The sequence below is a fragment of the Crocodylus porosus genome, unplaced genomic scaffold (genome assembly GCF_001723895.1).
Source record: "Crocodylus porosus isolate Cpor-Errol unplaced genomic scaffold, CroPor_comp1, whole genome shotgun sequence".
Classification (NCBI taxonomy): domain Eukaryota; kingdom Metazoa; phylum Chordata; order Crocodylia; family Crocodylidae; genus Crocodylus; species Crocodylus porosus.
The window spans coordinates 256,204,317-256,229,437 of record NW_017728886.1 but is presented as its reverse complement, the minus strand read 5'-3'; the positions used below and the strand labels follow the sequence as shown (position 1 = coordinate 256,229,437).

The 25,121-nt window shown below is 40.1% G+C and overlaps 1 protein-coding gene across 1 annotated transcript in view; it reads left to right on the top strand.

The window, feature by feature from the left end:
* Nucleotides 1–25,121, top strand: part of ASAP1 (ArfGAP with SH3 domain, ankyrin repeat and PH domain 1) — a 291,905-nt gene that overhangs the window by 178,656 nt on the left and 88,128 nt on the right. Inside the window, exons 6-13 of the mRNA XM_019552858.1 lie at nt 2,242–2,316; nt 2,663–2,712; nt 7,539–7,668; nt 9,194–9,279; nt 10,847–10,922; nt 11,718–11,804; nt 21,064–21,164; nt 23,138–23,207. Of these exons, the coding sequence (XP_019408403.1) occupies nt 2,242–2,316; nt 2,663–2,712; nt 7,539–7,668; nt 9,194–9,279; nt 10,847–10,922; nt 11,718–11,804; nt 21,064–21,164; nt 23,138–23,207 (675 nt within the window). The remainder of the gene's footprint in view (nt 1–2,241; nt 2,317–2,662; nt 2,713–7,538; nt 7,669–9,193; nt 9,280–10,846; nt 10,923–11,717; nt 11,805–21,063; nt 21,165–23,137; nt 23,208–25,121) is intronic.

The following is a 25,121-nucleotide window of genomic DNA, read 5'->3' as shown; positions in this document are numbered from 1 at the left end:
AAATTTGCTGATGATCCCCATGGAATATTGCAAAGCCTATTTATATAGACAGGATAGTGTAAAGATGAAAAAGTGGACTGGGTTCGTTGTTTCTAGTTCAAGGCTGATGATAAATCTAAAGGAAGGAAATTCTATGTGACTCTAATGAATAAGGTATCTGTATAAGCTGCTCTACTTTTGCTAGGAAAGTTTTTTGGGTTTTTTTGTGTTTTGAAAAGTGTCTAATGCAGGGGTGGGCAGTTACTTCCAGCGGACGGCTGCTTACTGAGTTTTGGCAAGCTGTCGAGGGCCACAAGACAGGCAGCCCAAGGCAGATAAATACTAATTTTCCAAATTTTTTAGGGGCCCCGCGGGCCGGATAGAATGGCCTGGCGGGCCACATCCAGCCCCCAAGCCACATTTTGCCCACCCCTGGTCTAATGTATATAGACTACATAGTGTCCATCTATCATCTCTATTTCCTTCACTTATAAAGTAGATGAGAATGTATTCTGTAATCCTTGTTGCAAGAGTTTGGGTTCATCCGGTATTGCCTCTGCCTTTGTGTGCATGGATTTATAAATGTTAAGATTAATAAACAAAAATTATGGTTTTTATATTTAAGTTATAGTTACTTAAACTGAAAATATGATGAAAGCCCCGATTTTAAGGAACAGTGTTCTCAGGTTTATTATACTCAGTCAGAGTGAAAAATGATTGCGATTGCATGGAGCACATCTTAGCCTGAAGGGGTTCTGTCTTGTTAGCAAGAAGGAAAAAGTCATGGCTCCTTCAGTGTTTCCCACTTGAGGTTATGGGCAGAAGCTGAACAGAATTGATATTTATGAGAAGGAATCTCACCTGTGGAGGGCAGGGCGGATTGGATAACCCATTTCCTCCAGTCATGACCTGTCTTATTGGGCATTGGCAGAAACCAAACCCCATACATATAATAGTGGAGTAAGATGGGTTTTGTGATCTGCTAAGGATGTAAATATTCCTCCCCTCTTTTCTTTGAGGCTGGGTCACATCCCAACACACACACCCCTACCTTGCCCCCGCACACAATATACAAAAGTAAGACTTTTTAAAGATATTATGCAGTCACTTCTATATATACTAATGCACACAGAAAAACATGTTTTCTAAATAAAATATGTTATAGTAGATGTTTGATTTTTAGTATATGATTTGTTTTATCTATATTTTGTTAAAATGACTTCTTTTGAAAGATTTTGTGTATGGCTCTCAACCTGCTTGGTTTAGCATCATTCTTGGGGAGGTCTGACACCCTGGAAACCTGCACTGATTGGTGAAGGGCAATGGGGCAGGTTGTTAGAGGGGTCACAACCCCTCACTACCTGATAGGTCATGCCTGTGCTTCATGGTCTAGAGCAGCATTCCCTCTAAGCTGTGTGGCCGCGCTCATGCCACACTGCCAGGTGTGCATGCATGGCTGCATACGCCGTGCAACTTAGAGAAAATTCGAATCTAGAGGGCAGATATTCTGGGGCCCCAGGGGCAGATCACGCATCATGAGGGTAGGCAACATTTCCCAGTCAAGGGGTGGAATATGTGATGGGAGCAAGGAATTCTGGGACCAACATGACAGTGAGCGGGGTAAGGTTTGGTGTCAGGGTGGGTGGGCCTCCTATGTCATGGACTATGCGACAGGGAAGGACTTCCAGTTCCAAAACTGCAAACTCCTTTCCCAAAAGGAGTACTTCTGGGGCAAGGGAAGGGACTTCCTCTGGCGAAAGTCAGGGGTTGGGGGCAAGACTGCCAGTCCCAAGATGGCAGTCAAGGGGCAGAGCACCTATTAAGGGTCAGGGTGTAACAGTTTGACAAGGGGTGTATACTTGTAGCCCTCAACATCTCACCAGAACTTGTTAAGTAGCCCTTCAGCCGAAATAATTGCCCACCCCTGATCTAAATCATTCCCCAAGTAATTGCCGAGTGGGGAAACTATAAGTTACATACTGTTTTCTGAATTTTCCTTATGCACCAGTTTTGGGTTATTTTTAATTTCACTTTTCATATTCTCCTACATGTCTATAAGTTTACTATCATATTTTAATGCTTCTTTTGCCATGCAAATGCATGAGGATTAACATTTTATGTATTTGATTTTACTGCTGTTTTGGAACGTGTTTGTAGTGAGTGTAGCTACAAGGTAATGAAATAAAATGTGTTTGCAATAACTTGTATAGATTGTAATATTTATAGGTTGCTCTAAGTTCAAATGGTGCTTTTTATTTTTAGCTGCAGGGTTTAAGCCACAATGTTATCTTCACTTTGGATTCTCTTTTGAAAGGAGACTTGAAAGGAGTTAAAGGGGTAAGTGTTCAGTCCTGGAAAGGAAACTCAGAGTTGCCTGGGTGTTTGCTTTACTTTCCATGTCACTAGGCTGTGTTGTACCCCCTCATATTTGCTTGGAATTAAATTGAAGTGTGCATGAATAAAATTCCATACATGTCCACTAAAATTAATTATGAATGTATGTCTTAAGATATATGGGAAAGGAATACTTAAAAAGATTCGAAAGGAGAGACTTTAAAATGCTATTTGGTATGGTCTGAAAGAGAGATTTTTGAAATGCTGTTCATGACTTTGAAATTATATTAATTTTAAACATTTAATTAAAAATGTAAACATATTTCATGTGCATTTTCTGTTTCTTTAGGATCTTAAAAAGCCATTTGACAAAGCCTGGAAGGATTATGAGACCAAATTGTAAGCATTTCTCATTTGTTATAATTCATACAGATAAGCAAACTTTTTTTATAACATTGAAGATTAGACATTTCATGTTATAACTTTGATGATTAAGTTATCCTGAAGATGTTTGCCATTTATCTTAGTTTTTGTAGATGAGTCGGAATTATTTAGCAGGTCCCTACTATGCCTAGATATTCAGTTTGATTCAGGAATGTGTAATTTACCATGGGTAAGTCGGTAAACATGAAGGATTACAGAAGGGTGTTCTCTCAATACCATGCACATCGTGTTAAGCATATTTCCTCAGTGTTGACAGAAATTCCCAATTTTAAGTGTTCCATAGAAGTTAAAGGGTATGCCTCTGTTCTCTGGCATGAAGATGCTTTGTTGCTCTTTAAGCCCTGGATATCCCAATTTTAACTGTTGTTTTGAAGTTGGAAGATGTATATTCACACTATCACCTATGCAAATGAGTCTAGTCATTACAGATGTCATAATTTTTTTGCGAACTTGTGGAACAAGTCTTAATGAGAAAAAAAATGTAAATAGCTTGTATTACTCCATAGTCATCAGCAACTTGTAACGTTACATAAGTTTGCCTAACTACAAAGGAGCAATGATTTTGTTTTGATTTTTTTTTAATCAAAAGCGATGTTTCCAAATGTTCATAGTAACAATTTTTTTTGTTTGAAAATATTCTTTTTTTAATTTAAATTAATTGTAAAAATAATATTGAATATTTTGCAAACATAACTCCACTTAAGCTTTCAGAAAACTCGGTCTGATAATTTCAAGTGCTGCAAAGCCGTGAGTGGCAGTAGCTTTATCATCCATCTCTGTGCACAAATCAGCCACTCACTTAAGCTTCTGATAATCTGTTACAGTGTATTCAAGGAAGGACTGGAATGCTGTACTGGCATTGGTTGTAGAGTGTTATATTCAAAATTCAGTGATTCTAACTGAGTGTGACTGTAGACAATAAAAGTCAATTATTTAACTTGATAGGTTAAAGTATTTTAAAATAATTTTGAATAGTAAGTAATGGTGATTTTTATTGACAGCTTCTGTGTGAGAGGATTCATATTTTAATATAAATACATTTTAAGGAAGCATTGGAAACCTTATTTATTGTTTCATGTTAAACTGTGTACTTTCTTGTTTACTCTATTTATTATATTTACTTTGGGTCACTATTTGTTGCTTATATATAAACAAGAATCAGCCCTTAAAGAAAAGGTTACAACTCTAGACACACCATTAAGTTATTGTGACCTATAAGTGATAAATACCTAATCTTGGCAGTTAAGTAGTATGTTTCAATATCATAATGAGTATTAAATCATTATAGTCTAGTAAGTGAATACCTGCATCTTCCAGGTGAATAAGTGAAGGATTAAAGTTCAGGTAAAAATACCAAATTTGGTTCTGGTGTGTTTGGTCACATCTACATACTTCCAGTAGTTCTGCAGTCAGTGGTGGCTGTTTCTCACTGGATATTCTCAGTAGCTGTCTAGTCTGTATATTGTCAATGGAATAGTTGACTGTATATTAGGATTGGGTGGTTGGTTCCTGTGATACCTGTGCATAGGAATTTTTTGATGATGTACAAGACAAACGGAACCCAGATTGCCAATCTGCTTTTAGACTGGATTTACGAGACTGACCAGAAGAATAGCTTTCTTGTTGCAAAACATTTTTTTTCCTATAATGTAAATAACTTTATGCATATTAACTCAGACAAAACAAGAACCTTATGTGAATTGACATTTTAAAGAAAAAACACAGTTTAAGTAATTTGCCCAAAGAAAAAATAAAGATCGGAACCAGAATTAGAACCGCAAAATGTTCTAGTCTACTAACTAACACCCTACCTAGCTTAAAAAAAGGGAGAAAAAAGGAATATATCAAGTTATGTATATGCAAATAAAAATATAGGCATTTGCCACAATTTAAGGTCTAGGGTTTTTTTGCAGAGGTAACTGAACAAGTGGAAAGTGGTCCCTCATCATTGAAGTTCTGAACTTCAGAAAATAGAAAGCAAAATGTTCTTTGTTTTTGCAAGGCACCATCTCAATAAATACACAACGCTTTTCCAGACATATTTTAAAGGTTTCCAAAATACAGCTAATGTCAGTTTTAAAAGTGCTAGGAGATGAGGGAACAATTTGAGAAGAAACGCAGCAGAACACTGCTGTCCCAGGAGAAAACATGAGTGTACGAAGGTTTTCTCCAAGAGCAAAAATGGCTGCCTTAGGAGAAAAATCAGGAGCTGGCTAGAATCATAGCTCAGCCCCTGGCACAGATATTTGAGAACTCCTGGTACGCTGGTGAAGTGCCCAAAGATTGGAAGAAGGCCAATGTAGTGCCTATCTTCAGGAAAGGGAGGAAGGTGGATCCGGCAAATTACAGGCCCGTCAGCCTGACCTCTATCCCAGGGAAGATCCTAGAAAAGATTATCAAAGATTATTCTTAACAGACTGGCTGATGGCAACATCCTGAGGGATAGCCATCACGGGTTTGTTGTGGGTAGGTCTTGCTTGACCAATCTCATTTCCTTTTATGACCAGGTGACCTATCACCTGGACAAGGGAGAAGAGATTGATGTCATATATCTTGACTTCAGAAAAGTCTTTAGTCTGGTATCCTATGATCACCACTTGGCAAAACTGGCTAACTGTGGCCTGGGCCCCACCACAATCCACTGGCTGGGGAATTAGCTCCGCGGTAGGACCCAGAAGTTGATGGAAGCCAATCATCATGGTGCGCTGTGACCAGTGGGGTTCCTCAAGGCTCTGTCCTTGGGCCTATACTCTTTAAGATCTTCATTAATGACATAGACATTGGTGTCAGAAGCGGACTGGCCAAGTTTGCTGACGACACTAAACTCTGGGGTAAATCATCCACACCTGAGGACAGGAGGGTCATCCAGGCAGACCTTGACAGGCTCAGAAGGCAGACAAGAACCTGATGGTGTTTAACACTGAAAAATGCAAGGCTCTCCACCTTGGGAGGAAAAACCTGCAGCATGCTTATAGACTCAGCAGTGCTATGCTGGCTAGCACTACAGATGAAGGGGACTTAGGGGTCATGATTGGCCACAAGATGAACATGAGCCTGCAATGCGATGCTGCGGCTAGTAAAGCGAGCAAAACGCTGGCTTGCATCCATAGATGGTTCTCAAGCAAATCCCAGGACGTCGTTCTCCCTTTGTACTTGGCTTTGGTGAGGCTGCAGCTGGAGTACTGCATCCAGTTTTGGGTTCCACAATTCAAAAAGGATGTGGAGAAGCTTGCGAGAGTCCAGAGGAGAGCTACGCGCATGATCAGAGGTCAGGAAAACTGACCTTATGATGAGAGGCTGAGAGTCATGGGACTCTTCAACCTGGAAAAGCGCAGGTTCAGGGGGTGACCTGGTGACTGCCTATAAGTTTCAGGGGTGCTCACCAGGACCTGGGGGGAACGTCTGTTCACCAGAGTGCCCCAAGGGATGACAAGGTCGAATGGTCACAAACTCCTCCATGACTGTTTCAGGCTGGACATAAGGAACAACTTCTTTACTGTCCGAGCCCCCAAGGTTTGGAATAGACTGCCACCAGAGGTGGTTCAAGCAACTACTTTGAACACCTTCAAGAGACAGTTGGATGCTTATCTTGCTGGGATCCTATGATCCCTGCTGACTTCGGCCCCTGGGGTGGGGGGCTGGACTCAATGATCTTCTGAGGTCCCTTTCGGCCCTAATGTCTTTGAGTCTATAACCTGTGAACAACCAAGGTTAAATTACTCTTTGGAGAGTTTCTCCAGAGGGGATGGAACCACAGTACAGTCCTTCAGCATTCCAGGGGCCTTTGCTCCATCTTCCCTCGAGACACTGTCACTCACTGGACTTGGCTATTCAACCCAAGCAAGCCAAGAACTGTGAACACACCATCTTCACAATCCTGTATCGTGTTATGGGAAGATGCAGGTAGTCTGGGCAACCAATCAAGTCTACCTTGTGCCTTGCTGCCATCTGGTGCCAGGCAGACTGAGAGAGCCTGCATAGCATGCTGCAGTGTGTATACAGGGACTCTTGGTGCTCAGCATCAGCACTGCAAAGTCTGCTTTTCAGGGACTAAGCATTTGAATGTCTGTTCAGGCTACTCCACAGATAAGTTTTTCCTTCCAGGAGAACAAACTCAGGGAAATTCCAGGTCATTTGAATGCGTGTATGCAGCCTTTGTTTGAATACAAATAGAGTAAATTTACTGCATAAAATTACCGAAGAGGAGCACTGAGATTTGTCCTCTTGGTTTGCCTTAGAGTGTAAGTCAGGATGCATATTACCAGTCTGTAGTTTTAGCCCTTTATATTTTTGTCTTGGAATATTTTTTTCCCTGTAGAAAGGAATCAGTAGTTGTCATGTCATACATTTACAGGACTAGGTCTGGAGACAGCAGTTTCATATATTATCCACTGGCTGATCGTGAATTTCTAACCTCTACAGGGCTTAGAATGCATAACTGGGAATGCAGAACCACTTGTCCCATCCCTTTTACCATGTCACACAGGAAAAGAAACCTATGTTTGTATACTTTGTATAACTAAAAAGGCTAGTTAATAACAGGCCACAGCATTTAGTGTACATGTAAACTAAGACATATAGCAAGATAAAGAAAAGATGAAAGGTCAACTTAAATGTTTTTATTATATTGCTGCAACCTTAAAATAATATAGAAGTGCTTTGTCTTCATGGATGGAGTTTTTTCTACCATACATGCAGTATTTGTAGTAAAAAAAAAAAAAATTGCTTCATTGTATAAGAATAAATAAGTTCCTTAAATATATATTTGATTATAATTACAGTACAAAAATTGAAAAGGAAAAAAGAGAGCATGCAAAACAGCATGGGATGATAAGAACAGAGATAACAGGAGCTGAGATAGCAGAAGAAATGGAGAAGGAAAGGCGGTTATTTCAGCTCCAGATGTGTGAAGTAAGAAACAACGTTCACCATTAAATTCTGACTCACTTTAATTTGAACTGTCCTTTGGGTCATAATAAAAAGAGGTGATGAAACATTCTGGGCAGCATGGTGGGAAAATAGATCTGGCTGGCAAGTGGTAGCACTATATTAAACAGTCTTGTCCTAGCAATCCTATGCAAGATATGACTTCATTTAGTTATGAGTTTTACTCCTGTTTAGACCAGTGGTTCTCAACCTTTTTGCCATAGTGGGCCACACTTGCAGCTCTCAGTATATTATGTGGGCTGCACCTACGCAACTTATTTCCTGTGTATCCATTTAAAAAATGTTTTGTATCTGACAGTAGTGCAATACAAATCATTATTTTGTAATACCTCTAATCTCTATACTGTCAAACGTCTTTACTTTTTTTTTAACAGGTTGTCGCATGGGCTACAGCAGTGTGCTGATTGGGCTGCATGCAGGCCACGGGTTGAGAACCACTGGTTTAGTTAACAAAGTATCTTAGGCCAAGATGCAGGAGAAATATTATTTTTGGTTTTCAAGTGCCAAGCGTTGCCATCCAAGATGTGTTTTCTTATTTTGTTTTTCCTCAGATAGGAACTGTTTGGTAAAGACTACAGCAGTGTTATTCAACTACCAGCCTCTGGGCTGGATGCAGCCTATAGAGATGCTGTCTAGCCTGTGGGGCTCCCCTTGGGTCTGGAAATTTGGAGTGGAGGAGTAGCATCAGTGTTGATTGGTCCCAGAACCGTAGCAACTAACATTTCCACTGCTGCCAAATTTCTAGACCTGCAAGACCGAGACAACCCTGAGTACCAGATTTGTACCAGTTCACAGTCGTTCTGTGGCCACATCTGGTGCACAGGGTTACACCATGGTTTAGCACCATGGTTTAGTACACCAGGTTTAGCACGACCAGTGTGCAGAGTCACACCATGGCCGGATCTGACACACTGGGTCATGCTGGCACGCTGGATTTTACTCATGGACCAAGCGGCATTGTGCTGGACCTGGCCTGTGGACTGACGCCATGCTACTCATCTGGCCCGTGGGGCTGGAGAGCTTGCATGTTATTGCTCCACAGCGATGCTTATTAAGCTGATAGTTGACTGTGATATTGCATCTACAAATGGTAGTTTTCTATAGTCCTCTCAAGTATTTACTGGTAACTTAGTATATTTAACTGATCTTGTATATTTTAAGTTTTTCCAGGGAGAGTTGTTTGTTTTTAGAGAAAATAACAACTGTAATAGTATGAAAAGGCAGATGAGAGGAAGTAAGTTTCTTGAACTCATGGCACATTTATTTTATAAAGGCCAAATAAACTCATTTTGACAGTTTTTCTAATTAATTTTGCATGCCCAGGTGTTGATCATTGTGTTCTTTCAACACTATAAATCACCAACGAGGTAACCATAGAGAGTAATTATTAACTTAATTAAACAGATTTGAACTAACAATTTTACTGCTTGACTGTAAGGGAGTACCTAATGCTTACTTACAAACCACATGTTTATTTTTTCTTCTGCAGTATCTCATTAAGGTCAATGAAATCAAGACAAAAAAAGGTGTGGACCTTCTACAGAATCTTATCAAGTATTATCATGCACAGTGCAAGTAAGTACAGTGTCTTGGCTTTTTAACTGCTACTGTTCAAATTACATTTCTCTACCTCTCTGCTACTTTGACTTGATATTGGCTTTTACTTTTAGCAGTGTGCAACTGTTGCATGTAAGACATTTTTGTAGAATAAACCTAATGATGAAAAATCAGCAATACTTGGTTATCTCTAATAATTGTCTGAAATCCAAATATTGTTTATTCCAAGCACACTTTGGTTGGATAGCTCTGTCTGTTCTGTTTGATGCCCTCTATGTAAGAAGGGCTAGATGCTCATCTCTTTGAATTTCATTTGGGGGAAAAAATCCCCAAGAAAATTAACTATTTGAAACTGGATTAATTTAGTCAAATGAATTCTTAAACTTCAGTAGCTAGACTAGTGGTTTTTTCTTCACTGGACATTTTTTAATCAAGATGCATATTTTCTTAAAATATATGCACTAGTTCAAACAAAAATTAATTCAGAGGTTTCCTGCAGGATGACATGTGAGATGATGAACAGTCCCATTTGGCTTTATTATGTAGTTATTATTTATTAATGTTTATCTTAAATTTACATTCAGTAATTCATTGCTTATTTTCATTAATATTGTTGCCATTTGAAAACAACTTAAATATTATAGTGACTATTTACTTTTATTTAAAAATCTTGAAACCCTTTAGTGCTGAGGTGATGTTGCTATAATGGTCTAAGAAATATGTGAGCAGCAAGAATTCTTGTGGGTAACATCTTTAGTTGGACCAGCTGCATGGTTGGGATTAGAGGTAGGCAAGATTTCAGGTATCACAGTACCCTTTGTTAGGCCTCTGGGAGAGAAGCAGACACAGCAGAGCTGAATAGCAGGTGGAACAACAACTTGTGGAAAACTCCAAAGGTAAATAAAAATAGGATAGAAAAGAAATGATTAGGTAGCCAGCAGGCAGGAAACATGCTTTAAAAAACTGATAAAGGAAGAACAGGATTGTTAAGGGAGTCATTGTCACCTTTCTGGAGCATGCATTTAAAAATAAATACATCATTAACAAAAACAAGTTGGGTGCATGTATCTTGTGTGTTGCTGTGGAATTTATGAATCCAGTAGGCAGTCTGTGTGATCACACACGGTTTCTAAAGCTTAATGAGATTTATCCATATTGTAAAAGCCTGTATCTGTCAACATATGATTGTTATGTTTTTAGAGGTCGTTAGTTCACATGCCAAAGCGTGAAATGGCAAAAACCAAATGAAACTTGCCTTTCATACGATTTTGAAGATTTAACTTTATTATAAATGCATATGTTTTAGTGTACTGCACAGTTATTTTTGTGAAGATACAGTAAAGTATTCAAAATTGAAAAAAGTAATTTAAAGATCTGAGACAATATTAGAGCTAAGTGGATTTTCACATGGTTTCAGACAGTTTAGTAAAAAAGAAACCATGTATAAAATGGGAATATATTTTGCTTCTGCATGTAGGAAAATGGGTAAATTTGCTTAATTTTTTTATGATCTGCGATGTTAAGTGGGGGGAGTGTTATATAAATTTCATGTATTGCTGATATCACAAGTATTTTCCTTCTATAGTTTTTTCCAAGATGGCTTGAAAACAGCTGATAAACTGAAACAATATATTGAAAAATTGGCTGCTGATTTATATAATGTAAGTAAACATTGAAGTCGTTTATAGTTTTGGTTAAAGGAACGTGTTGTACCTTTTGTGAGTTCAGTCCAGGTACTGTCAGTAAACTGACATTAAAAAGTTTTCAGCTGCTAAAAGAAGCTCTGAGCATGCAATATGAAAAGTTCTGTTCAAAGATGAATATTCTTGAATCAAGTATTAATCATAGTAGTAACTGTAGCTAATACTCTGATTTTTTTTTTTTGTGAAAAACTGATTTATAGTACAGACTACATTTGGAATTGCATGAAACACAATGTTTGGTTAATTAATTAATGGTGTACTGTAATCTCTCACAAATATACAAATGATCTTCTCATTGAAAAGCAAGAAGTGATAGAGAATAAGAGCACGCGTTTAGTGGAGTACTCTTATATTTCATGATCTGAAGTCACACTAATCCCATTTGCCTTTGTAGGTTGTGGCTGAATTAATATGTTTCTCTCTTGCCTCTCTTGCTATACTATTTGTCCATCCTATTTGAGATTCTAATTGATACTTTAGAGACCAATTTGCCTGCAGTAGTTCTAACGAGCAGTTAATGTTTAACAAGCTAGGACATGCTGTCCATTTATTTTTAGTGTCTAGAGAGTCTTATTTTTCATATAGTTATATATGCACTTTTGACTGTCTTTCGAAATTATATTTTCACGGAGGATAAGTCAAAAGGAACAGGCTGTTCTATATTTATATTAACTTCAATGGGGACATATTTGTTTGAGTACAAAAATTAAAGCTGAACTAAAATGTGTAATAGTATATATTTTCTGTTCACAGATAAAACAGACACAAGATGAAGAAAAGAAACAGCTTACTGCCCTCCGAGACTTGATAAAATCCTCTCTCCAGCTTGATCAGAAAGAGGTAAATAATTGGTGTGCAGGAATCTCAGGTAGAATGGAAACTACATGAATTCTGAATTCTCAAAATGTTAGGCTTATATGGATGTAATCTGTTTCTGCATGGGGGTATTGCAGTAAGTAAAAAAAAAAAAATATTCCAAAAGAAACATGGGAGCCTTTTGCTTTCTTCTCTTCTTGCTGATTTCCCATAGTAAAATGCAGAAAATGAATTCATGTGGCCACCAGCTAGAATTGACTTGAGTAAAGTAATTACGTACTATAGTAGCAATTATTTTAGGATTCCAGAAACTCAGGGAAAACTTTTTGTAATAGAGATATGAAAAACTGAAATCAACACAGATGCACAAACCTCCTCCAATTTTAGTAATCCTTCATCCTTGGTTAGAGTGGGTTTGCTGGATTTCTGTTTCTCAGCTCGTTCACACATAACAATTAGAATATGCCAGCTGCTGCCCTTTTGAAATGTTTCTCTTCAGAAAGGGCTCCAAATGTTCATGTGTCCACACCCTTATTGACTGCCCAATCTAAGTCAACCTTACCATTTTAATTGGTGTGTAGACATACACATTTAAAAATAAACAAAGGGAAAAACAATTTAAGTCAAGTGCTGTTCAAATTCTTTCCTAAACAAAGGGAGCATAATAATAGTAACAATAATAGCAAATAAAATTATAAAAAGCAGAGGCTCTCAAACCTTTGTTGTTAAATATGTGGAGTAGTAAAAATAGGGATATGTTTATATAATTTTTATATGTATAGCATTTGAAAAGGTGCTTATGAAGATTCATATCTAAAAGAGGATCCTGGGATTGCAAATTATTACTAATATCAAAAAGTGAACATTAATAACCTATTTTGACATACTTCATATTGTTAATGTTGTAGGTAACACATTGTCATTCTTCAGGTAGTATCTGTAGATTGCTATATAATTTCTTACAGGTTTATTCAAGGTGTAATGTTCATTTATAATAAAGAACTCAAGTTGAGAGAGTCATTCTTTCCCATGTCTTTATACTGAATACAAATTTTTTAAGCATTCTTTTCTACTTATTAACTACAAGTAGGACAAAGTAACAAAATGTTTAATGGCTTTACTATAATTTTGTCAGGAATTTTATAAAAAAAAAACTCTAATGGAAAAGGGTTGTACAGATATTCACTGTTGCTATTGAGGGCTCAGTCAAACATTGTCTGAAAATATATATTCAAATGTAAACTTTTTCAAAGTTCCTTGTTGGTTAATCTGAAATAATTATGATGATTTTTGTAACTTGTTAGCATTAATAATCCTGTCTTTTATAGTACTACAAATGTGCACTGCTTTTCTGAATTCATAGTATGTAAGGTGATGTTATCTTTATATATAAAAGAGGAAAAAAAGGAGAGTATAATATCTTTTAAGGGAACTGTGCTCCTGTATATACTTGTCATAGGTCCACTAGATATTACACATCTAACATTTAGAACTCATTACATAGTGGACTACTCTTTAGATCAGGGATGGACAGTTATTTTGGGAGTAGGGCCACTTACTGAGCTTTGGAAAGCCATCGAGGGCTGCATGACAGGCAACCAGGGGCAGATTAAATATTAATTTTCTGAATTTTTTAGGGGCTCCACGGGCCAGATAAAATGGCTTGGTGGGCCGCATCCAGCCCACAGGCTGCATTTTGCCCACCCCTGCTTTAGATCCCTCTTCTATTAAGAATATTTTATGTGAACCTAATGGAAACTGTGGTACTTTGAAGTCAGTGGCAAAGCTGTCACTGACGGTAGTGAAACCCAAGATTTCACTCATAAGGGATTTTCTGGAAAGTAACGAAAGCCAGAATAAAATCATTTGTAATTAGCACCTTTAGTTATTTGACTGCATTTTTGTGCATGGAGACCCATGTTGGAATAAGAGAGATGTATATTGGGGGACTTCAAACACTGTTCTTCCAATATAAGTGCTCTAGTTATTGTATAAACAATGCCAACATCCTAAATAAAAGATGAACTACACCTAAAACTAAATTTCAGCTTGGAAAAAAATGAATTGATAGGCTTGAAGTAAGAGGAAAAAGGTGATGAAGGTCAAATCCTATATTTTGATGCATGCTGTACACTCCTACATAAGACGTGCACCTTATCTTTGAGACTGCGGAAAAAAGAAATTTTTTTTTTTCCAGAACTGAGGCTGCGTAGATCAGTAACAAAGTTTAATCATCAGCACACTCACCCTCCCTTTCATGCTTAACCCTAACTGTAGTTTAAGATTGGTTTCCATGGGTGGATCTGTGATTTTGAAGGAGAGGAGAGACTAGGAGTAACTAAAAGACAATTAAATTGCCAAAAGAAAAGTTAGCTTAATTAGTGGAACATCAAAACCATTTAAAAGGAAAGACAGGCATTAACACCTGTGGAGTAAAGAACAAGGAGCCTTTAAATCAATTGACTCCCTTAGCTGCCTAAAATGAAATGCTACTTGTGTTGTGAGTAGGAATCAAAGCAGGCTGCTACTGTTACCAGCAGGAAATCAGTTTCCCCATTTCAGACATGCCTGCCCCCATTTTGTTGGGATTGCTTTTGAGGAAAAAGGTGCATATGGTACGTGTGTAAGTATGGTAATCAGGGAGCCCTGGGGAGATAATTACCATAATGGAAGAATTAAGTGTTTTCAGGGAGATAACTGTTTGAATGGATATTACAACCAAGGGAAATCATTTAAAAAAAATTCTTGTAAAAGGAGAACTTTTCTTTTTCACACTTTTTAGTCCCTAATAATTTTAAAAGAAGTGAAGAAATTCCCTGGGTGTAGAGAGACTTACAGATTTCAGTTCACCAGTAGTGTTCCTTCACGAGCTCTATTGTTCTCTTTTAATTGGATCTATTTCACAGGCCTGATGTGTAAGATTTATGAAGCAAACATCTAAATATCCTGTATTGTACTTACATGTTTCACAAACTAAGTCTTTAGTTATAGATTGAAATGTATATTGAAGGAACATGCAGGAATTCATCACAGATTAACTAAATTACATTGAAAGTAGAGATCCTCAGTTTAACCACCAATACTTCATTTTTCTGCAAATTCTTGATTTGATTTATTCAAATGTGATTAAAGATCATTCCCCCCCCAGCAATACTTTCTCATTAACAAATTTAAATATTAATCAAAGTATTGGTAAGTATGAACCGACTTGGATTGTCCAAGTGGGTTTGTAAAGATTCAAAAATATTTTGAATTCTAATATTATAAAAGCCATAGCACTTCTGGCTGTGTGTCTATCTGTCCATAACGCGCATGCACCGCCTGGAGCCTTACAGATGGACAAGGCAAAGCAGTGGGGACCAGGGTGTGCTCTGCTATGCGGGGGGTGGGGGTGGTGAAACTACACTTGTGTGTGGCTTGTGGCCTTGGTGTGGCACGTGGTGAGGCACGGCATGTGGCTGCAGGGAGTGGGTGTGGGGTGCGTGGGCAGCACATGCCAGCTGCAGCACGTGTGGCTGGGTGGGTAGATGTGTGTGGCTGGGTGGGTGTGGTGTGCAGCTGGGTGGGTGGGTCTAGTGTGTGGCTGCATGGGTGTGGCATGTGGCTGTGTGTCTATGGGCGTGTGTTTGGAGGGGCACATGGGGGTTGGAGGGTTGTATGCGGCTGGACATGGTGTGGCAGCAGTGTGGGCCGGTGGGTGGTGGTGCTGTGTCCCTGCCGCCTGCCTATCATTCTTGATGAGCATTTTGATAGTTGCGTCATAATTCTCAAAATTATTTATTTTTCTTTTCCCAAATTATTTTACAATAGCAAAAATGGAGCTCATTTCTACTTCCTTAAACTTTCAGGGTCATGTACCCTAACTATTATCCTTCTAGTGAAAGAAGAGACTGTGCCTTTATGCAGATTTTAGCATTGAATGCATCTGCTTAACATCTTGGCTAGGGACATAAGTTGCACATAAATCGATTTTAGTGATCAGAAACCAATTTAAACCTGTAACAGAACAGAAGTTCAGCACATGTAAACCAGTTTCAAAATGGATGAACCCAGTTTTAAGATAATCCCGGATGAATGTAGTATCGGATTTAACTGATTTAGGTTAAACCAGCTTATGGAACTGTCTCGGATCCCCTCCTCACTCAAGTTACCTCACAGTCCCCCAGCTTCCCAGGCTGCTTTGCAGCCATGGGCTGTGCTGCCTGCTCCAGCAAAGCAGAGCCAGCCCCGTCCCACCTGTTACAGAGTTGAGGCAGTAGAGCCTCTGCTCCCTACCCTGCATCCTGCTTGCACCTGTCAGCCTGGTAGGATGGGGCAAGTGAATGGACCCCCAGGTCCTCCTAGCCCGGTCTCCAAGCACAGGAGGAGGGAAAGGCCACACAGCGGGGTGGCATCACCCCAGCCCTTCCTTCCTGCCAGCTGCCACCTCTGGCCCAGCACCAGCTACTCTCCTGCTCAAGGCAGCCCCAGATAGCTAGAGAAATTCCTCTCTTCCTCACGGCTGCTTGCCTCGGCCACTACTGCAGGAGGGAGGGGAAAGGTATCTGAGGCAAACAGCCATGTCGGGGGGGTGGACAATTCCCCTCTGCTTCCTAGAGCTGCTTTGGCTGGGGGACTCTGGGTTGGGGAGGAGGAAGGTCCTGCAAGGCAGGGGCTTACCTGTACCCCCACACTGGGCTGCACAGGCAGGCACTGACCCAGAGGTCTCCTTCTCCCTCCTCCCTGTGGCAGTGGCTGAGGCAAGCAGCTGTGGGAAAGCAGGAGGGTGGGAATTCCCCTCCTCTCCCCAGGGCTGCCCTGGGCTGGGAAACCCCCCAGGATGTAAGCTTCCACCAGGTGGGCCAGCCCCTGGGCTGGGGGCTCCTAAACCCCTTGCAGAAGAACAGCGGGGGGCTAGGGGCTGTGTGCAGGGCAGCGAGTTGGGAATGGCCCTGCTTGGCTGGGTTCCCAATGGCCAGCAGGCGGGGAGGCATGCTCTAGTGCCCCTGCCTTTTGACCAGGGACATTGCAGGCCTCCCCCTGCATTTCCCAATTGAAAACTGAAGGTCAGTCCAGTATGTTTAGCAGTTCATTTAACGCAGCTTAGATGAAGCTGTGTAGATTGACCCGATTCCACCCGGGACTTTTTTATTGCCTGTACTTAACCCTTGTGTTCATGCGCATACCCTTGCAGTAGTTCATGTGTTCAGACCATCTTTCTAATTGAACTTATTCTTCATAAAATTTATTCCCTACCAGATTAATTAGTAATACATAATACAAAGAATTAGTAGAGAGTGCTGGCATTATAGTAGTAATGTCTTCTTTATGACTGATAATGTTTTGTTTTAAATTGTTGTAGCTGGCCTCTGTAATTTTGTGCATAAATTATTTGTTTAAGCTTTCTTGTGTGGGGAAAAACACTCATCTTATACTTTGAAAAATGCTAATGTAACCCAAAAAAAGCACACCACCCTCTATTATCACAGAGTGCTATTTCTCACCGATTCTACCTTTCGAGAGGATCTGTGGTGGAAGAGGAAATGTAAACGCAACAAAGGTTCTGTGCGTGGATAGAAGAACATAGCCATTGTGGAAATTCTTCACTATTTGGGACTGGTTTTATTTATTATATCCTGGTTCTTTAAAAGTTTGACTAACAGTCTGACTGCTGATGCAGTTAGTCTGTACAATAATATATTTAATAGTTCTGTTTTCCTAATTTATCCCATCCATTTTGATTTATGCTTATTGTTCTATCATATCTTTATACTGTTTTGGAGCAGTGGCTGTTCTTACGGTGTTTGCTCAGTTTCTAGCACAGTAGGGTTCTAATCCTGCCTGGGAGCTGGGCATTTAATCTGTCGTAAACAGGGACGCGGTTTTCCATTTGCTTGCGGAAAAATGCAGATTTTCTCCTTTAAAGGGGAAAAATGCAGATTTTCTCCTTTAAAGGGGAAAAATGCAGGAAACTGAGGATTTCCGTTTGTAGGCTGACAGAGTTCCAGCCTGCAAGGGGCTGCTTAGGGCTGAGGGGAGCAGGAGGAGAATGATCAGAGGCAAGGGGAACTACATGTGTGGTGCACATGCACGTGACTAGGAAACAGCCCCAGGCAGCATGGCAGAGAGCAGCTGCTGCAATTGCCTGCAGGTAAGCTGGGGGGAGGTGGTGGGGGGGTGGGCATAAGTGATGCATAGGGGGTGGGGCACAGCTTGTGGGCAGACTGAGGTGGTGGCTTGCACCAAACCCGCACAGTGAGGGAGTGAGGTGGGGTTGTTGGCTGGGGCTTGGGCACTGCCCAGCAGGTTCAGTGCATGGTGCCTGGGGCTATAATGGGAATGTGCAGCCACAGGGCCCAGTTTCATAGATTTCATAGACATCAGGGCTGGAAGGGACCTCGGAAGATCGAGTCCAGCCTACCACCCAAAGGGCAGGAAGTCAGCTGGGGTCAGTTGGGGAGCCGTGGGAAGCTTGTCAGGTTGGGGCACCAATTCCTGGCCACTGTGTGCACTTCTAGGGAGGGGTCAGGTACCAGAGGCAGTGCGTTGGGTGTATGGGAGAGAACATGGCTCCCTCCACCCAGAATGGGGCACAGGGCTGCAGCCTGGTTGGACTGGTACGGAGCGCAAGCCACCTCCATGACCAGTGGGTGGGACCTGGTGGGGGGGGTGGAGTGGGGCAGCATCAGCCGTACCACCATGGCTGCCAAGGTAAGGTTCCCCCTACCCAGTGATGCAAAGGAAGAGGCTTGTGCCCCTCCTACTGCGGCGACGGGCAAGGGACACCTCACCATGGCAGCACATCTGGCATGGGGTCACAGCAACAGCAGCAATGAGTCTCACTGTCCTGCTGTGACCTTCCCCACCAGATCCTGCCTGATATGCTGAGGAGGCAGCTCCTGCCCAGTGCCAGTCCAGCCAGCCTGCAGCCCTGTGCCCTGCTGTGGGCAGAAATCTGGGAGGGCAAATGCCCCTCGTTTCCTCCCGGACACATCACTTGTGACATTGCCTGTGATTGGCTCTCCCCCTTCTCCACACCCCCACCCTCACCTCACACACTGTGGGGAAGGGGCCTGGGTGTAGGGGCAGCTGGGTGCCCCCTCTGGTAGGGCAGGGGGATGCAAGTGAGGGGCATCCCTGGGTTGCCTCCTCTTCCAGTGCAGCCCAAGCTGAGGCAGTGTCCTGTCCTGAGATGCCATGACACTCTGCCCACCCTGGTGTCTTGGACAGTTGCCCTCACTGGTCACCCCTAAGGCCAGCTCTGCCTGCAGGTCATGCTAGCAGGGCTGGGGGTGGGCTGTGGTTGGGGAGTGAGGGGCATTGGCATATCAGGGTTGCTTAGTGCCAGAGAGCAGCGGTAGGGCTCAGCTGCAGCTGGACCCATGTCCTGATGAGCGAAGGGAGCAGGAAGCTCTAATTTTTCATGATAAAAAAACCAAGCTCAAACACCAAAATATATAGGTATTTAGAATTTATTTTGTAATGATTGAGGCACGGATAGACTTCCAAATTGCTTTATTACTGTAAATATATCAGTAAAACATACCGTTCAACTGATACCTATATATAGTGATGTTTTATTTTAATTGTGAAAGAACTTATATTTTGGGGAGGGGGTTTATCAGAGAATTTTGCATTTTAGAGAAAAAACAAGGATTTCTGGTCAATAACTAAAGTTTTACAATGTGTCAGTTGATGCCTTTTACACCAAAATGGTATAAGTAAGCACGATGTGCACATTAGAAATCTTTTGTCTGCTTTCTTATCCTGTGCCAAATTTCCCTCTGCCAGTTGATACTATATTGCAGTTGACATCCCTTAGCAATAGCACTGGGAAGGAGCATTTGTTGTGTAAGAGCAGGTTGAGGAAGAAGAGTGAAGTTGCAGTGAAGTAATACGGGGTGAATAGTAGTTAAAATAATTTAGTATGTAAGTTTGTGAGTGAAGAAATAATTTTATATTGTCAGATGCCTTCAGTTTTCAGTACTGTACATGTGTGAGGTTCTGTCTTGTTATTTCTGTACCTGACTTTCACAAAGACTTTTCTAATATTTTTATTTAAAAAAATTATGATTTTTTAATTTAAATTGATTTTTATAATGTATAATTCTTCAGCCAGAACTAATTGGTGGTATCCATTTAAATATACATCCTTCCATCTATGGAGGATGAAGTACAGTTATTTAGAACCTTCAATATTTAATCAGGGTATAAAAGATGCATAACTAACATCTTAAAATCTGATCTTGCTATCTTTTACTTCAACTAGTAATTTCTACTCCTAGTAATTGTCACCAAGACCAATGATATTCACACACAAATAATGTTCATGTGAATCATTTTCATAATTATACTCTTAATTATATTGCTTTTGCTTTTAAAACCCTCACCAATAAGTGCTCAGCGAAGTGCCAAAAAATGGTTTGTTTTTATAAGTTTAAATTATTTCATAATCCTATTTCTATCTTTTCGTTATGATTTTGTATTCCAGTTCTTTATTATTAACAAAATTATGTGGTACAATATTTTACAGTATTAACTTGTTACTTGGTAAGCAAAGGCTATGAAGTCACTAAACAATTTTGTAGTTTTTTCCTATCAGTGTTGGGTATCACTTGTGAGGGGGGTTACAGACTGTTTTTTAGGTGATGAGACTGCAAAATATAAATTTAGAAGCATATTATGAAGAAAAATAATTCTGTTTTTCAATTATTTGCTTTTTCTTTCCTATATTGCTTTTGCCTTTCCTGATTGAAGTCTAGGAGAGTAAGTCAATGTTTTAATGAGCCTTCATTTCTCTAGTGAATTTGATAACACTTTAAATCTTATACTTGTTTAGTTCATTAGATTTAAAATGTTGAGATGGCTTCATTCATTAGAAAACATTAACAGAATGTGTATTTTTAAACTGGTTTAAAATTAAGGATGAATATTAATGTTAAGGATGAATATTTCTTATAAGCATGTGAAATTTAGTTGCTTTTTGTTATTTCAGATTAGCCTTTCATTAAAGTATTCTCTGACATTAGTTTTCATTACATATATTCTTAGTATGCTCAGAATTCTCAGTGACATTTGTAAGAGTTGAGGATATTCAGTAAAGGGAAGGTTGGCTAATGTAGGAGGTCATGCCTAGCTGTTAAATGTTACCTATAACTCTTTGCTTTCTGAACCTTCAGTTAATTTGTAAAATTGGTAGGGTAGGGGGAAGAATGGGAACAAACTGAGTAACGTTTTAGAGAATAGCAGAATTTATTACATGTTTTAAGGGGTTTTTTTTATGGGTTTTTTCCCCCTTTCATAGGATTCCCAAAGCAGGCAAGGAGGATACAGTATGCATCAGCTTCAGGGAAATAAGGAGTATGGTAGTGAGAAGAAAGGTTATCTCTTAAAGAAGAGTGATGGGTAGGTACCTGAATTACAAAACATTCATACTATATAATATATGTCTTTAACTTCTTTTTTTTTAATTTGTAAGTTCAAAAGCAGATGTGATGTTAATTTTTCTGATTTTTGTGGCTTGTAAGTGCTATTGACGTAAATAAAAGTTTTAAGGAAAACATGGCTTAGTATTAGAATCTTGAAGTGTTTGGAGATCACCAGCTCATTTCAAAAAGGATATTGAACCAACTGTAAGATGGTAACTGCACTGTCTTATGGGCAAAGTACAGGCAGTCAAAAAGCCCCTGGCTGAATGGATTCAGTCTTTGTGGGTTAGTCTAAGCTGTGAAGATTGAACCAATAAGCAAATGAACAGACATTCACTTTTGATTCAGGAAATGCAGCCCCATGCCTGCAGTAGCTCAGGCCAGAAGCCAGGGAATGCTGGAACATGGCTGTCTGGTACATACCCAGCATGGGCTGTGTGTTTGCTTCCTCTTTCTGCTGCCTCGAGGTCTCTGGGATTTGCAATCCACTGTTACAGCGGCAAGACTCTGCAGGGTTGCTCATCACTTCCTCTTCATGCTTCCAGGTGCTTCTGGGATTTGTAGTTCACAGTCACAGCCAACAGTGGGCAGGGCAGATCCATACTCAGGGAAAGGGGAGGTTAACCTCCACCCTGGCCCCGGACCCCAGCTGGGGTTTACCTGTGGGGGCCAGTGAGCTCCAGCTAGGGAGCAGAGGGGCAGGGCCAGCTCTGCTCTCTGGAGCAGACAGCACAGCCCAGCATGGGGCTGCAAAGCATGCTGGGGGACTCAAATGAGGGGAATATAGGGAAAAGAAAACAGAAATGTCCGTAATACCTTCTCAGCGTTCTTCAGTCAGACATTAGTGTTAAGGTACAAGGGATTATGTGGATTTTTTGTTCTGTGCAGTTGTTTTAAGACATGCATAAGAGGTGGCCCGGTCAAAGAAGGAGAATTTGAGCAGCGTTTTTTTCAGGGAGTAGAGAGTGAAAGTTGCTGACTCACATAGCCTTAGTACATAAATATTCTATAGGATGGACAGCATTCAGTTTTCTACTTTGAACCTTCTAAAAGAAAATTAAAATTGTTTTCACTCTGAAAAATATTAGCCTTCAGGTAACTATCACTTTTGAGTACAGAATTCCCTATTCTTAGGTAGAAGATGAGAAAAACTCGCGGTCTAGAATTCATAAAAATATAATTTTGTTGAAATCAGAAGTTAACCCAGATTATTGAACAAAACACAACTACAGTAGGATTCTAATCACTTTGCAGTACTTTGGAGGCTTATAAACAATCTGATACATATATAAGCCATTTAATATATGTATTTCCTTTTTGAAGACAAACTTCATTTAGGATTTTTCAATCAAATGTATACTAGGGGCTTGAATTGCTAACTTTGAAGTGAATACAAAGTAGAAATATTTTTTCATTTATATAAAATGGAGACAAAATGAAAAACTTCAATCAAGCCAAGGTAACTTTGGATGTGGCAGTCTTGGGAAATTTTGCCTCTCTTTTCTTTTCTTAGCATAAAAGAATTCACCACACCTGGTCAGGAAAAATGTAATTGTAATATTTTAATAAAACCTAATGCAGTCAATGTAGTAATAAAGCACAAAGGTATTGAGTGTTAGAGTTTTCAAAAGCATCTAAGCGTCTTGTATTGTAAGTCCTATTTTAAAGTGACTTGGCACTAAAATCTCATTAAACTGCAGAAGACTAAGGTCATTAAGTCTTGAAGTCACTTTTGATGGGGGAGATTTAGGTATTTTAAACATTTTACCTGGATTGATTGGTCCGTCAGAGGTGTGTGTAGACTGGCTAATTTGGTTTAAAAGTCAACAGAATAATACATATTTTCAGCTAGGCTTTCTCTCTTTAAGAACGCAGTAAAGACGACCTAAAGGAAGAACAGCAGTTATGTTTGGTTATTTATATATTGCCATTTTATTTTTAATATTTTAGGTTAAGGAAGGTGTGGCAAAGAAGGAAGTGCACTGTCAAAAATGGAATTCTTACTATATCACATGCAACAGTAAGCTGCCTCTTTTTCTGCTGTATTGCCATTGTGAATTGAGTGTCTTCTATCCCTGTGGACACTTCTTTAATAGTATATTTCACTATGCAGTAGTTCTCAGTGTTCTGCAGAAACCTGGGGTTCACCAAAGAGTTTGAGGGTAATGGTGGAGCAGGCCTGGAGATGGTGTGCCACCATTGCCTAGCCAGGTCATCTGTCTCCACATTGGTTCGTGCAGCCTGCAGAGCCAGGGATAAAGGTGCCGTGGCAGAAGTCATATAAAAGGGCTCTGTGACTAGGACGCTTGAGAACTGCTGTACTTATACATGTAGATATGGGTGTATTTCACTTAACTGTATAACACAATGTCAATCCAAGTTTTTTGCCTGTTGCTTGCATTACAGCAAATACCATTTATTTGCATGAAATGCTTACCTGGATGGTACATGTTTCAGCCCTATGTAGTGAATCGTGAAACCCTAATTTGCGATATAATTTTACTTTGGTTAACTGTGTAAAAAATGGCAAAGGGAAGCAGATGTCAATGGACGCTTTTAGAAGTTTTCAACTGGATGGGAGCTAGTCAGTGTCATGACTGCTGTTGGAGGCCTTGACATGGTAGGAGGTAGTTAGTTTGGGGACTGTAAAACCGTGACACTGACAGTGCAGTAGCATTAATGAGTATTGTTTACATGAAGTTCAGCTAAGTGCAATCTTGAAACTAAGCACTTAACCACAGTCAGCTGTGCACTGTTAATGCCTGCACACATTTTTTTTGAGACCTGAGAACCATTCAGATAAATTTAAGATGAAAAGGAAATGTTGGTTTTCCGAAGATTTTATATTGTAGGTTATTAACATATCGAATCTGAAACAGGGATGTTGCATTTTTTTGGTTTGTTTTTAGTATATGGAAATTTCCAAAGTAAAAAATAAACTGTCAGGCTTCCAGAGCCTTCAGGGTTTTTTAGCTTGACTTGCACTACAAACTTATTATTAAAGCTGGTTAAATAATTTAAAATTAATTTATTTGGAAAGTAGCAAAATTTGTTGGAGCAAATTCTTTACAATAAATAAACCAGTTTAATGTCATTATAAATTAGTTGCGTTCCAGGTGTGAAATCAGTAGACAAAACAATTGTCTAAAGAATGCATCATAAAATCTTGCATAGGGAATAACGGTATGTTTTCTAAATAGTATTAGAGTGGGGTGGGCAAAATACAGCCTGCCAACTGATTGGATCTGGTTTGTGGGGAGGTGCCCACCAAGTAAATGGGTCCAGCCCACAGGCAGGTGGCAGCTCTGGCAGCTGTGTGGTGCCAGGTGACCATGCTGCTTTCAGTGTGCAGGCATACTTGCTTGTGCATGTGTGATCTCTCTCTTTCTCTGTCTCTTGGCTGGGCTGGGCTGCCACCAGCACAAAAGCATGCTACAGCTGCAGGCGGGTTCAGGCTTTGACGCTGGTCTCAGCCTACATCTGTAGCAAGCCCTGACCACCTCCCCCAGTACCTGGAGCCCAAACCTGGACTCTGGGAGCCGAGGCATGGTAATCCTGCAGGTGGGTTTAGGCTTCCACGCTGGTTTCAGCACCAGAAAGGAGGGAGATAGAGGGTGAGATGTGGCCCTCAACAGGTCACCAGAACTCATTAAGTGGCCCTCCAACCCAAATAATTGCCCACCACTGCATTAGAACAGAAGAATAGCATTTCATTGGTTTGTTTCTCTGTCTTGGCACTTGTTTTGAGCATAAGTTTTAGATGCAAGAGGCTTGTTCACTGCTGGATTAATGTACAGTGAAAATATAAAATGTAGGAGAGATTCCTATTGACTTCAGTTGACTTTGGGATCAGAAACTTAAATAAAAACTTTCTCAGAATAATCTTAGACCACAGGGCAATAATAGCAAATTAAATGGACAATGGGAAGTGACT